The sequence below is a fragment of the Anastrepha obliqua genome, chromosome 1 (genome assembly GCF_027943255.1).
Source record: "Anastrepha obliqua isolate idAnaObli1 chromosome 1, idAnaObli1_1.0, whole genome shotgun sequence".
In the NCBI taxonomy this organism is placed as follows: domain Eukaryota; kingdom Metazoa; phylum Arthropoda; class Insecta; order Diptera; family Tephritidae; genus Anastrepha; species Anastrepha obliqua.
In genome coordinates, this window is record NC_072892.1 from 157,649,571 (window position 1) to 157,662,546 (window position 12,976).

General features: G+C 38.9%; 1 protein-coding gene across 11 annotated transcripts in view; it reads right to left on the reverse strand.

The window, feature by feature from the left end:
• LOC129235964 (serine/arginine repetitive matrix protein 2) overlaps positions 1-12,976 on the reverse strand; it is a 256,950-nt gene that overhangs the window by 68,808 nt on the left and 175,166 nt on the right. For all 11 annotated transcript variants that reach the window (XM_054870141.1, XM_054870072.1, XM_054870081.1 and 8 more), the window contains 2 exons: positions 11,310-11,510; positions 7,805-8,004 (listed from right to left, as the gene is read on the reverse strand). In XM_054870141.1, the coding sequence (XP_054726116.1) occupies positions 7,805-8,004; positions 11,310-11,485 (376 nt within the window). In that variant the 5' untranslated portion in view covers positions 11,486-11,510. The remainder of the gene's footprint in view (positions 1-7,804; positions 8,005-11,309; positions 11,511-12,976) is intronic.

Genomic DNA, 12,976 nt, shown 5'->3' on the forward strand with positions numbered 1-12,976 from the left:
AAATAAAAATGACAACACTGCGTTTGTCATTGACGTTGGCGTCCCATTGAACAAAAATATTCATAAAACGTACACAGAGAAAATCAGCAAATACCCCGATTTAGGGATTAACATCAAGCGGCAGTGGAAACTCAGAAAGGTCTTTATATTGCCACTGATCATATCGGCTCACGGACTCGTTCACGTAAATCTGACGAAGAGCCTCAAGAAGCTCAAATTGGGGAAGTATCTTATCTATGACCTTCAAAAAGGGGCTCTGCTGATTTCTTGCCACATCATAAGAAATTTTCTTCAGTAAATAAATGATACATATTTATTGTTGCAATATTCACACCTGTAGCTATTAGTTCTATATTTAGAGTACGATAGTATAAGAACTTGTTAAAACTGTGTAAACATTTGTGTAAGTGCCTCCCAAAGAATGGGAAGTTTGAAAAAAAAAAAAAAACAACAAAAAAAAGCAAAATAAATAAATAGAAAAAATAAAAAATAATAATAATTAAATTAAATTAAATAATAAAAACAAATACTATAACAAAATTAAATATAAAACAAAAATATAAAATATAATAAATTAAACAAAAAAGTGCGTGTAGAAGTGAAACTTTTAAGGCAGACGCAGAAAGAGGGAGAGACCCGAGAGAGAATGAGAGAGAGAGAGAGAAAGAATATATATCTAAATAAATTCACAACATTGCAGAGAATACAAATAGACAAAATTTACAAAAAACGGAGAAGGGTCGACCGGTGTAGGTAAACGCCGGACACAAACCGTGGCAACAACGCGCACTACTACGAGCGTGTATCACCCGCACAAACACAGCGATTCCAGGACCGCAGCAACGGCACAAATTACCGCAAGGCAATACCAACTATCCATTCCGACGTCGGAACGGGTAGCACTTTATAGTACGCACAAGCACTAGCCAGGAAACGCAAATAAGCGCCAAAAAGTAGGCACCAAAGAAAAACGCCAAAAAATTGGGACAAAAAAACGCCCCAAACAGTAGGCACAAACGAAATATAACGCCAAAAAGTCGGCACCAAAAATATATGTCCTACAAGTTTGCACCAACAAACAAGCGCCAAAAAGTAGGCAGTGTTATTTTTCACTAGAAAATAACAACCACAAAGAAAAACTCAGGAAAAAGAGCCTAAAGTGTATCTAAGATATATACAAGGTATAGCTCTCTCTCTCCTTTCCTTCTACGTTATATCTTTTTTCTCTCTCGCGGAACGAAAATGACCAAAACGTTACATGGCCTTGAAATTGCACCCTCCATTCTCGCTCGTCCATCGACGCCTAAGAAGTTTCACTTCAAAAATAAAATAAAAATAAATTTAAAAAAATTTAATTAAATTAAATTAACTAAAATTAAATAAAATGCGAAAAAATGTTAATGAAATTAAAAAAACTTCAATGAAATAAAATGAGACATTATTATTAATATTATTATTATTATTATTGTTGATTGGCTGTTTGCGCACTGCGACCTGAAGAGATCTATTGTGAGGTCATGTAGCCTACTCGAACAGTTTTTGGATTTATTGATAGCCTAAAACTGTTCGAGTAGGCTACATGACCTCAAAATAGATCTCTTCAGGTCGCAGTGCACAAACAATAAATCCTAAAACTGCTGTAGGCTTAAGTTCTATAACGTAATCTAGTCTGTGTCGTGCCATTGCTGGGCAGTTGCATAGAATCGTTTGCAGGAATCGTTTTCTATCGCACCTATCTTTTTCATGTGATAATTAAGTTTACAGTGTCCTACTCAGTGTAAAGTGCATTGTAAAGTAGTTTAGTGTAAAGTTTTATGTCGTTTCTGCTTAGGTTAAGGATTGCCTTTGCCTTTATCCGTTCCGGATCTATGAGTCTTTTCGATTGGCCGCATGCACAGGCACTTTTGAAGTTGTTATTTACCCCACAGAAAGGTTCAGGACCTATAACGGTAGTGTTTGCCCCCTTTTTCGCTAAATCCGTCCGTAATTTCATTCCCTTCGTGCCCCTCATGTCCCGGAACCCCCATCAAGGTAACAAAGTTTCTTGATGCGAGGGTGTTGAAGATTTTAAAACATTCCCGAATCACACAGCGATTTTAGAGTTGCTTGCCTGCCAGAGAGAGAATTTTAATATTGGCACCGCGCGTGCCTCTCCGTAGACATTCACTGGCACACAGCTCTAAGGCGTGGACCTCTGCCTGGAAAATGGAAGTGGTTTTTCCCACTGCAATTGCTCTTTTGAAATGTGGTCCGACAATTCCAGCCCTGGCACTACCGTCCTCCATTTTGGACCCATCAGTAAAACACACCTGTTCGCACTGTTTTAAGGATATTTCATTGTTTCTCCATGCTGAGCGGTCACTAATGACCACTTTGAATTTCTTGGAGAATTCTAGTTTACTTGCCATCTTGTCGTGGCCTGTCAGGCACGAAGAGTTCAGGATTGAACCCAGAATTCTTACATGTCCTGTAAGATTGCCTTCTTTCAGTAAAATAGATTAGGAAGCCTTAGAGCTGCTCTGACTGCCGACTTTTTGGTTACAAGGTAGAATGGAATGAGTTCAGTGATCATTCCTAAAGCCGCCGTGGGTCAGGTTCGCATTGCTCCTGTTACGCACAGCCAAGCTATTCTCTATACCTTGTTAAGTGTTATCTGAGTCTTAGTTTTGGCCACCATACCAGAGAGACATAGGTGATAATTGGCCCTATTATTGTCTTATAAGGCCATGCCATCGTCTTTGGCCGCAGACCCCATGTTTTACCGTAAGGACTTTGGCAAACGCATATTGCTCTCAAGGCTTTATTTGTGATGTACGATAAGTGATTTTTCCATGTCAAGGTTTTATCAAGGATTACTCCCAGATATTTCATGCCCCATAGAGTTAAGTCGGCGTCCCCTAGTTTAAGGGTCCCTAGACTTAATTTTCTTTTTCGGAAATATGAAATAATGAAAATCATACAGAATAAAAAAAATAATAATAAAACTAAAAAGTAAACTAAAATAAACAAAATTAAATTAAAATAAATAAAACTAAAAAAAAATAATAAACTATAAAATGAAACAATAAAATAAATTGAAGTGAAACAAAATAAAAAATAAATAAAAAAATTATTAAATAAAATGAAATAAAAATAGTAAAATGAGATAAAATAATATAAAAAATATAAAAAATCTAATATATAAAATTCTCGTGTCACGGTGTTCGAACTTGAACTCCTCCGAAACGGCTCGACCGATTTTTGTGATCCTTAGCGTGATTGTCGGCCAGGGTGGAGAATCGGCCAACATCTATTTTTCATCCCCCTAAATGTTAAGGGTAGTCCACCCCTATGTGGGCCCGGGTAACCTTCGGATGTGTATGTACAATATGGGTATCAAATGGAAGCTGTTGGTGAATGCTTTAGTTCAGAGTATTTTTCATGCCGCTCCGTGACTAGGGTCTCGAGATAGAGACCAAAACATGGAGCCTAGAATGTGTTTGTACAATATGGATATCAAACTGAAGCTGTTGGTGAATGCTTTAGTTCAGAGTATTTTTCATGCCGCTCCGTGACTAGGGTCCCGAGATTGAGACCAACACGTGGACCCTAGAATGTGTTTGTACAATATGGATATCAATTGAAAGCTGTTGGTGAATGCTTTAGTACAGAGTATTTCTCATGCCGCTTCGTGACTGGGGTCTCGAGATATAGGTCAAAACGTGGGCCCGGGTAACCTTCGGATGTGTATATACAATATGGGTATCAAATGGAAGCTGTTGGTGAATGCTTTAGTTCAGAGTATTTTTCATGCCGCTCCGTGACTAGGGTCTCGGGATAGACAGCAACACGTGGACCCTAGAATGTGTTTGTACAATATGGATATCAATTGAAAGCTGTTGGTGAATGCTTTAGTACAGAGTATTTTTCATGCCGCCCCGTGACTAGGGTCTCGGGATAAAGGTCAAAACGTGGGCCCGGGTAACCTTCGGATGTGTATGTACAATATAGGTATCAAATGAAAGCTGTGTGTGAATGCTTTAGTTCAGAGTATTTTTCGTGCCGCTCCGTAACTAGGGTCTCCAGATAGAGACCAAAACGTGGACCCCAGAATGTGTTTGTACAATATGGATATCAAATTGAAGCTGATGGTGAATGCTTTAGTACAGAGTATTTTTCATGCCGCCCCGTGACTAGGGCCTCGAGATATAGGTCAAAACGTGGGCCCGGGTAACCTTCGGATGCGTATGTACAATAGGGTATCAAATGGAAGCTGTTGGTGAATGCTTTAGTTCAGAGTATTTTCAATGCCGCTCCGTGACTAAGGTCTCGAGATAGAAAGCAACACGTGGACCCTAGAATGTGTTTGTACAATATGGATATCAAATGGAAGCTGTTGGTGAATGCTTTAGTTCAGAGTATTTTTCGTGCAGCTCCGTGACTAGGGTCTCCAGATAGAGACCAAAACGTGGACCCTAGAATGTGTTTGTACAATATGGATATCAAATAGAAGCTGTTGGTGAATGCTTTAGTTCAGAGTATTTTTCGTGCCGCTCCGTGACTAGGGTCTCCAGATAGAGACCAAAACGTGGACCCCAGAATGTGTTTGTACAATATGGATATCAAATTGAAGCTGTTGGTGAATGCTTTAGTACAGAGTATTTTTCATGCCGCCCCGTGACTAGGGCCTCGAGATATAGGTCAAAACGTGGGCCCGGGTAACCTTCGGATGCGTATGTACAATAGGGTATCAAATGGAAGCTGTTGGTGAATGCTTTAGTTCAGAGTATTTTTCGTGCCGCTCCGTGACTAGGGTCTCCAGATAGAGACCAAAACGTGGACCCCAGAATGTGTTTGTACAATATGGATAGCAAATTGAAGCTGTTGGTGAATGCTTTAGTACAGAGTATTTTTCATGCCGCCCCGTGACTAGGGTCTCGAGATATAGGTCAAAACGTGGGCCCGGGTAACCTTCGGATGTGTATGTACAATATAGGTATCAAATGGAAGCTGTTAGTGAATGCTTTAGTTCAGAGTATTTTTCGTGCCGCTCCGTGACTGGGGTCTCGAGATAGAGACAAAAACGTGGTATGAATAAAGAAATAAATAATGTGAGAATAAAGACATACATAATATGAAAACCATATCTTTTCTGTTCTAAACCATATCTATTCTATTTAAGTGTGCCCAGCGAAGGGGGCCGGGTTTGCTAGTATAAATATAAAATTTTAAATTTAAAAAAATTGAGTTACAATGAAATTATTGGGTCGGGGAAAAAGTAATGTCGTTGTACTTATTGCATCGGGTCACGCTAAACTATTTGAAGAAGACAATCTGTATTACAAATGTCTCTTTGACAGTGTTGTGATCGTAAGTTTCAGTCTTAAGTTATAGCGCGTCAAAGATGGAGTCCACCAAGTAAGAAATTCATCATATTTTACGTTTTTACTACCTTAGAGGTAAAAATGCAACGGAGGCGGCGGCAAAAATTTGTGAAATTTATAAGCCTGATACTGTAACGATTCGCACAGCACAGTGTTGGTTCGTTGGATTTCGTTCTGGTGTAGTAGATGTCGAAGATGCACCCCGTACTGGTAGGCCAATCGTCGTAGAGACTGATAAAATCGTTGAAATTATCCAAAGATACCGGCATGTGAGCATTCGCCCGATTAGTCAGGAACTAGGTGTAGACCACAAAACCGTTTGGAACCATTTGCAGAAGATTGGATTCCAAAAAAAGCTGGATGTTTGGGTGCCACACGTGTTGACGCAAAAAAATCTCTTGGACTGAATCGACGCTTGCGATTCTCTGCTTAAGCGGAACGAACTTGACCCATTTTTGAAGCGGATGCTGACTGGCGATGAAAAGTGGATCACGTACGACAACGCCAAGCGAAAAAGATCGTGGTCGAGAAGCGGCGAGCCGGGCCAAACCATCGCCAAGCCCGGATTGACCGCCAGGAAGGTTTTGCTGTGTGTTTGGTGGGATTGGAAGGGAATTATCCACTATGAGCTGCTCAACTATGGCGAGACCCTTAATTCGGTCCTCTACTGTGAGCAACTTGACCGTTTGAAGCAGGCGATTGACCAGAAGCGGCCAGAATTGGTCAATAGGAATGGTGTTGTGTTCCACATCTTTGATGACCCGCCAGAAGCTACGTGAGCTCGGATGGGATGTCCTATCGCACCCACCATATAGTCCGGACCTGGCACCAAGTGACTATCATCTCTTCCGGTCCATGTTAAACTACCAAGTTGGCCTCAAAAGAGGCTTGCGAAAATTGGTTGTCTGAGTTTTTTGCAAATAAGGAGAGGGGGTTTTATAAAGGGGGGATAATGAAGTTGCCTTCTAAATCGCAACAAGTTTGCGAACAAAACGGGCATATTTGACTTGAATCGGATAACTCTAAGTACGTTAAATAAAGCGTCAAATTTCGATCACAAATACGACATTTCTTTTTCCCCAACCCAATAAATTAATTTTAATGAAACAAAATGGGATTAAATGAAATAATATAAAATAAAAAGAAATGAAGAAAAACATAAAAAAAATTAAATCAAATCAAATGACACAAAATTTAATAAAAGAAAATAATATAAAATCAAACAACATGAAATTAAATTAAATTAAAGTGAAATAAGAATTCTAAGAAATTCGATAGGAAACAAATTTTATTCGATATTAAATATTATTTAACTAGTTTAAAATAGCCGTGTCCTTATTTGTTTTACCCATGGTTTTATTCACTCTTAATATATCAAAAGTGATGCAGCCTATTTTAGTCAAGAAAACACTTCTTGTTGTGGAATGTTTCCTTTTTTCAAAAAGGAAGGAAAAAACGAAAAATTTCTGCTTCGGAATGACCAAGTGGAAAAGGATTTGGTTTCACTTGATGCTGCTAATTGGCATAGCTTAGTGAAAATCACTCATACGCTTGCCCCGGCAATAAGAAAGAGAAAATTAATTAGAAAAACCAGACTTGTAACAGGGTTAGCAACGAATGCCGCCGGGCAACAGTGAGGAAAGTTAAAAATTTGGTCCGCGACACTTATTTTATGCAGTATATAACGGTTTCTAATCTAATTTTTTAATAGCCTGGCACATTTGAAAGACTAGAACTGTCTCATATACAATGTAATACATAGACAGCTAGTCCCTTGAAAATCCTTGAGAGCAATGCTTTGGCAAAGTTATCAGTAGATGGGAATGGGTGAGGAGCAGCGATCAATAAAAGCGAGTCAATGTTTATCACTTTCTTCTATATTCGTGGCCCTCGTGATAATATTTCTGACAGGCCAACTCTATGTTGGCATCCTGGAGCGTTTGCTGACACGGATTTGCCGTGTGTGGCCAGAAATCGTCAACTCATTCCACATTCATTAAGCAAACGCTTTTTGAGAAGAAAAAACCTTCCCGCCTGGCCGCACGTACTCTTTACTATAGTTCCAATATCACCCTCTGTGACTCTTTCTCATTCTTCAAGATGAAGTCTCGTCTGAAGAAAACTCATCAGGGCGGCGTACGTAGCTTAATTTGCTTGTGTTTTATTGAGTAACTCTCGGGGGTTAATTACCACACACACCTTGTAGTATATTCAAGCTAATAAAATCTAACTTTTTTTAATTTCCTATTACTAAACTATTTTATTGTTTAATTTTTAAGTAGAGTTAAAGGTTTATATTTTTGTATAGCTTTTCGCGTAGGTCATTGTTTCAAATATGGGGTATAGTAAATATATAAAATAGTCTTTGCTTCAAATAAATTTATAACACTCTATTAAAGTAAAAAAAAACTGCATAATATGTTAAATTTCTTCCTTCTTACCTTCATAAATGTGTATAATATTGGGATGCTGCACCGAGCTCATAATTTGCACTTCACGCCGTATGCGCACCAAGTCCGCCTCAGCTTCTATTTTGCACTTTTTTATGGTTTTTATAGCCACCTCCTGGCCGGTTTCCTTATTTATACCTAATTGCACTTTACCGTATGTGCCCTGACCTAACTTTTTAATAATATCAAATCTGGGGAGAAAGAAAAAACATACATGGAATTATGAGTGGCTATTTTAGCAGCAAACATTTCTTTGTTCAGCATAGAAATACACTAGAAAACAAATAGCTGAAAAATAAATGTACAGTAGAAACTCGATTATTGCACTTAAGGGGTTACATACCTCCAGCAGCGCCAAAAATGCGCTAAAGAAAAACTGTTTTTAGAAGGGATAACAATAGAAATAAATATAAAAAAAATTTTATACATTGTTTATTACTACTTCAACTTTATAAAAACATTTATTTTAATTTTTCTTTTCAAAAATTAGTATATAAAAAATCACGTGACCCACTTGCACTTATTGAAAACCGGACTCGAGGTTGTCGCAAGTACTGTGGTTTGTTTCCATACAAATTAAAATGGTTTTTTTAACTGAGATCAATACAAGTTTATTTTTGTATTATATTATTTAAATACACTTTAAAAAGCCAAGTTTTATTTGAAATTAAAGAAATTTTCGATTTTGGTTTGTATACACTTGCTTGTTCGTTGCCACACTATTTCTCAGCGTTATAAGATCACTTAAGCAAGCATTGTTTTGACCTGCGCAATCCAAGCATATATTGAGAGCTGATATTGGCTCCTCCGATGTTTATTCCTATTTAGCCACTCCAACGACGGCGCTGGAAGTAATACTCAGCATGCCACCTATTGACCTTATGGCGGAAAACCTGGCTGCGTACTTTAATTGGGAGAGAAGGCTTCGTACTAAAATTGAAGAGGAGGGATGGCACAAAGGCATGAAGCCTGCCCATAGGACTTTTCACATCTATACAGACGGCTCTAAAACTTTGCACGGAGTGAGAGCGGGCATTTACTGCTCAAAACTAGGGATATGGCAGCTTATCAAACTGCCAGACCACAGCAGTATTTTCCAAGCGGAAGTTTTTGCTGTGGGGAAAGCCGCGGCCCCGCTCACCCGTCACGATGCGATGAAAAAAAACCCTTTACTTTCCCTTTTTTGCCGCTGGAGCAGTTGTTTACAGGCGAAAAAACGGCGTTCAACATCCCTTGGTTTTAACTCATAAGGAACCCAAGTCCCCTGTTTCTGAATCATTCCCAAAGCATGCAATCACTTGGAAATGGATTGGCGGGTAACTCCTAATACTGAAGCAAGCTCCTTTTGCGTTTAACATGGATCCTCGTTGAGCAATGCCTCCAATTTAGCGTCTTCGGTTTTGGTCCTTCCTTCACGCGGACGGTCGTCAACATTAAAATCACCGTCTTTGAAGCGACGGAACCAATCTTGACACGTTGTTTCTGTTTCACTTAAAGCAGCTTCTCCATAAACTCTTTGTAGCACTCGATGCGCTTCAGCCGCCGTTTTTTCGAATGAAAGAGGAAAATCAACACTTCCCGCAAATGACGATTACGAGGGTTGCCTTATATATGTCGGGATTTGGCAACCCTGTTGTTTGACATTTTTGGCTTTTACGTACTCAGAACGTTTTGAAATACCAGCGCTATTTGTGTTGTTTACAGTAACTCGGTCCAAAAATGGAATTAAATCGTGAACATTTTCGTGAGATTATTTTTTACAACTTTCGACGGGGATTAACTCAGCAACATTGCATGGATGAACTTAATTCATTTTTTGGCGATGAAGCTCCATCAAGGACCAGTGTTTATCAATGGTATGGTGAATTCAATCGTGGTCGTAGTTCACTCCAAGACGAATTTCGTGAAGGTCGCCCAAAATCAGTTGTTGTTCCGAAAACCATTGATGTTGTGCGCGAACTGATATTGCAAGATCGTCATGTGACCTATCGTGAGATTGAGATAATCTTAGGCATTAGTGGGACCAGCATACATTCCATATTGCATAAACATTTGACTGTCAAAAAAATTTGTTCGCGTTGGATCCCACACAATTTGTCAATCGCTCAAAAAAAGGTTCGTGTCGATTGGTCGAAGGAAATGCTCAAAAAATACGATCGCGGGGCTTCGAAACACGTCTATGACATCGTGACAGGTAATGAATCATGGATTTACGCGTACGAGCCCGGAAGTAAACAGCAGTCGACTGTATGGGTGTTTCAAGATGAGCCAAATCCAACAAAAGTTGTTCGCGCTCGAAGCACTTCCAAGCAAATGGACGCCTTTTTTTCGGAAAAACTGGGCATGTCGCAACCGTACCACTAGAGCAACGCAGAACAGTAAATTCTGAGTGGTACACAACCATTTGTTTGCCAGTTGTCTTCCAAGAAATTAGGAAAACCAATCGCCAAAGACGGATCACTCTGCACCAGGACAATGCGAGCTCTCACACATCGGCTCAAACAACTGCATTTTTGAGTACAAAAACATCGAATTAGTGGGTCATCCGCCGTATAGTCCTGACTTGGCACCAAATGACTTCTTTTTATTCCCGTACGTAAAAAACAAACTGAGAGGTCAACGTTTTTCGACACCTGAAGAAGCGGTTGCGGCATTCCGAATGCATGTTTTGGAGGTACCTCATTCAGAGTGGCAAAAGTGCTTCGACAATTGGTTCAACGCATACAAAAGTGTATAGATCTTCATGGAGAATATTTTGAAAAACAATAAAGTGATTTTCGATGATTAAAATTTGTTTTTGTTCTCTAATCCCGAAATATAAAAGGCACCCCTCGTATTCGACACAAAATCAGACATTTTCACAAAACCAAAAGTATATGATACCAAAACAAAATCACTAATGAGTCGAAGCAGTTTGTTTACCATATGTCTAAGCTTGGTTTATGACGTTTAGGTTATGTTAAAATCGGATTCAGATCGTGAACCAAACTTCTTTATGGATTGTTCATTTTTTTGTTCATACGAGTTATTGTTACTCTATGCACATGGAAGTTTTTATCTAATGCTTTAATGGAAATTCCCGCATTTAATTTCTTCAGAATTTCAGCTTTTTCTTTTATTGTAGGCAGCGTAACTTTTGCCATTCTGAGTGGATACCATGTAAAAGTTAACGCAAAACTGTCATTCCGTGACCAAATGAATTCGATGGTACTTTCCCTAAATTCATTCAGCTGATTCAATGCAAAAAGTGCCATTACCAGAACGACATCTACGCTACTTTCCCGAGCTTTATTCTCAAAAATTCTACGTAAAAAGTGGAAAAGAGAAAGACAAAGCAAGAAATGTTGCAAGTCTAGAGTTGAAAATTTTCTAATGTCGCAAATACTGAGTACGCAACGGAAAAAAATTGTGTCGCATGTATCGAGTACGTCCAAGTATCGAGTTTCTACTGTATATTCTTCGAAAGGTAAAGTCGCTTTGCCCCCATCGAACTCACCTTTGACGCAACTTCTTTCGATGGTTATTCATTTTCACATCACCCGTATTCGCTATCCCGCTCATTATATTATCTATTCTATCCCGTGGAATACCCGATGGATGCGCCATGCTAACCGCATCGCCACCAGCATTGTTAGTGGTGGCGGCCACAGCATCTGGATTGCTTATCACCATTTTTGAGCTTTATCTGTGGAGTTCACTGTAAATGGAAGAAAATAATAAAAATATATAAGTAAATATAAAATTCAATATAACACAGCGAAAAAGAGTATTACATAAAAATATGTTAAAGGTACACACACAAGAAGTTTTATACGGGTATGTAAGTATGTGTGTGTGTGTGTATGTATATATATAAATCATAGTAAAACTGCAATCCAATAATTCAAAGAGAGGAAACTAGGTTTAGAGCGCAGTGTAGTGAGTGCATGAAAGGGAATTTAGCGAAAGCAAGCAGGAAAGGAGCGGGAAAATGAAATATAGCGATAGAGAAGTATTTGCTCTGCATTCGAGAGGATATTATCAATACGAATATGTTTGCTGTTGTTGGCTCACGCACGTACATATGTATGTGTGTATGGTATGTGTGCTGCTCGTTTTGCAATGAGTTATTGAGCTCATTATGGCAACTTTATTGCCCCAAAGCAAAGTATTGCTTTTGAAAAGCATTGAGCGAAACGCTTGTCACCGCTTGCCAAGTGGGCCAGGAAGCTTAAGTCACTTTGTCTAATTCATAACTGCATTCGTGCGCAAAGAGCGCAAGTTTTAAATTGGAAAGCAAAAGGGTGCAGCGTATTTATGAAAAATATGTGCACTACATATATATGTATGTGCGTGTATTTGTGTGTATTATAAGTAGAAGTGCCCTTTAGGTTTGTATGGCTATGGCAAACATCTGGTAGCAATAACTTCATGAATTTAACATCAATTTTGTTCACTACAGCCCGCACCAACTGATGTGATATCAACTTTACATCAGTTTTGATAATTTTTTTATGTTCTTTTGAAACTTCATTATTTTTGTATACAATTACAGTTTAATGTCTAACGAAAACCGTATAATTCCAAACTTCAAACTTAATAAAAAATTTAGAAAAATTCTACAAAACTTTTCATACCGATTTTAGGAATTCTAGAGAATTTCTAGAAAAAATGTTGGTATGCAGTTTTAAAGCTTATTAAATTTTAGCACCATAAAGTGCAAGTCGTCGAAACGTCATGGAGGTGGTCAGTCATAAAAACATTGCACCATCATGTAAAATGCTTCAAGCGACTTAAGCGAAATTCCCGACGAAGTGCCAATCAAATGGCGAAAGAACTGAAAATATCTGACTGTAGCATCCGCCGCATATTGAAAAATGATCTGAAAGTCTAGCCTTACAAGATCCAAAAGGCGAATGATCTCACACCAAAGCAGCAACAAGTCAGACTTGAGAGAGAGCAGGAGTTGCTTTGCTTAGCCGAAAGCCGTCAAGCCGAAAGCCGAACATTGTGTTTTCTGCCGGGGCAAATTGGTCAAATTGAGAGAGAATTTGAGTCATCGATTGGCCACCAGGAGGCAGCACCCGCAACAGGTTATAGTTTGGGCCGCTGTAACCGCAGATGGGCGTTCTCCAATCATTTTCATCGATCCTGGCGTCAAGGTAAATGCGAAATATTTACGGG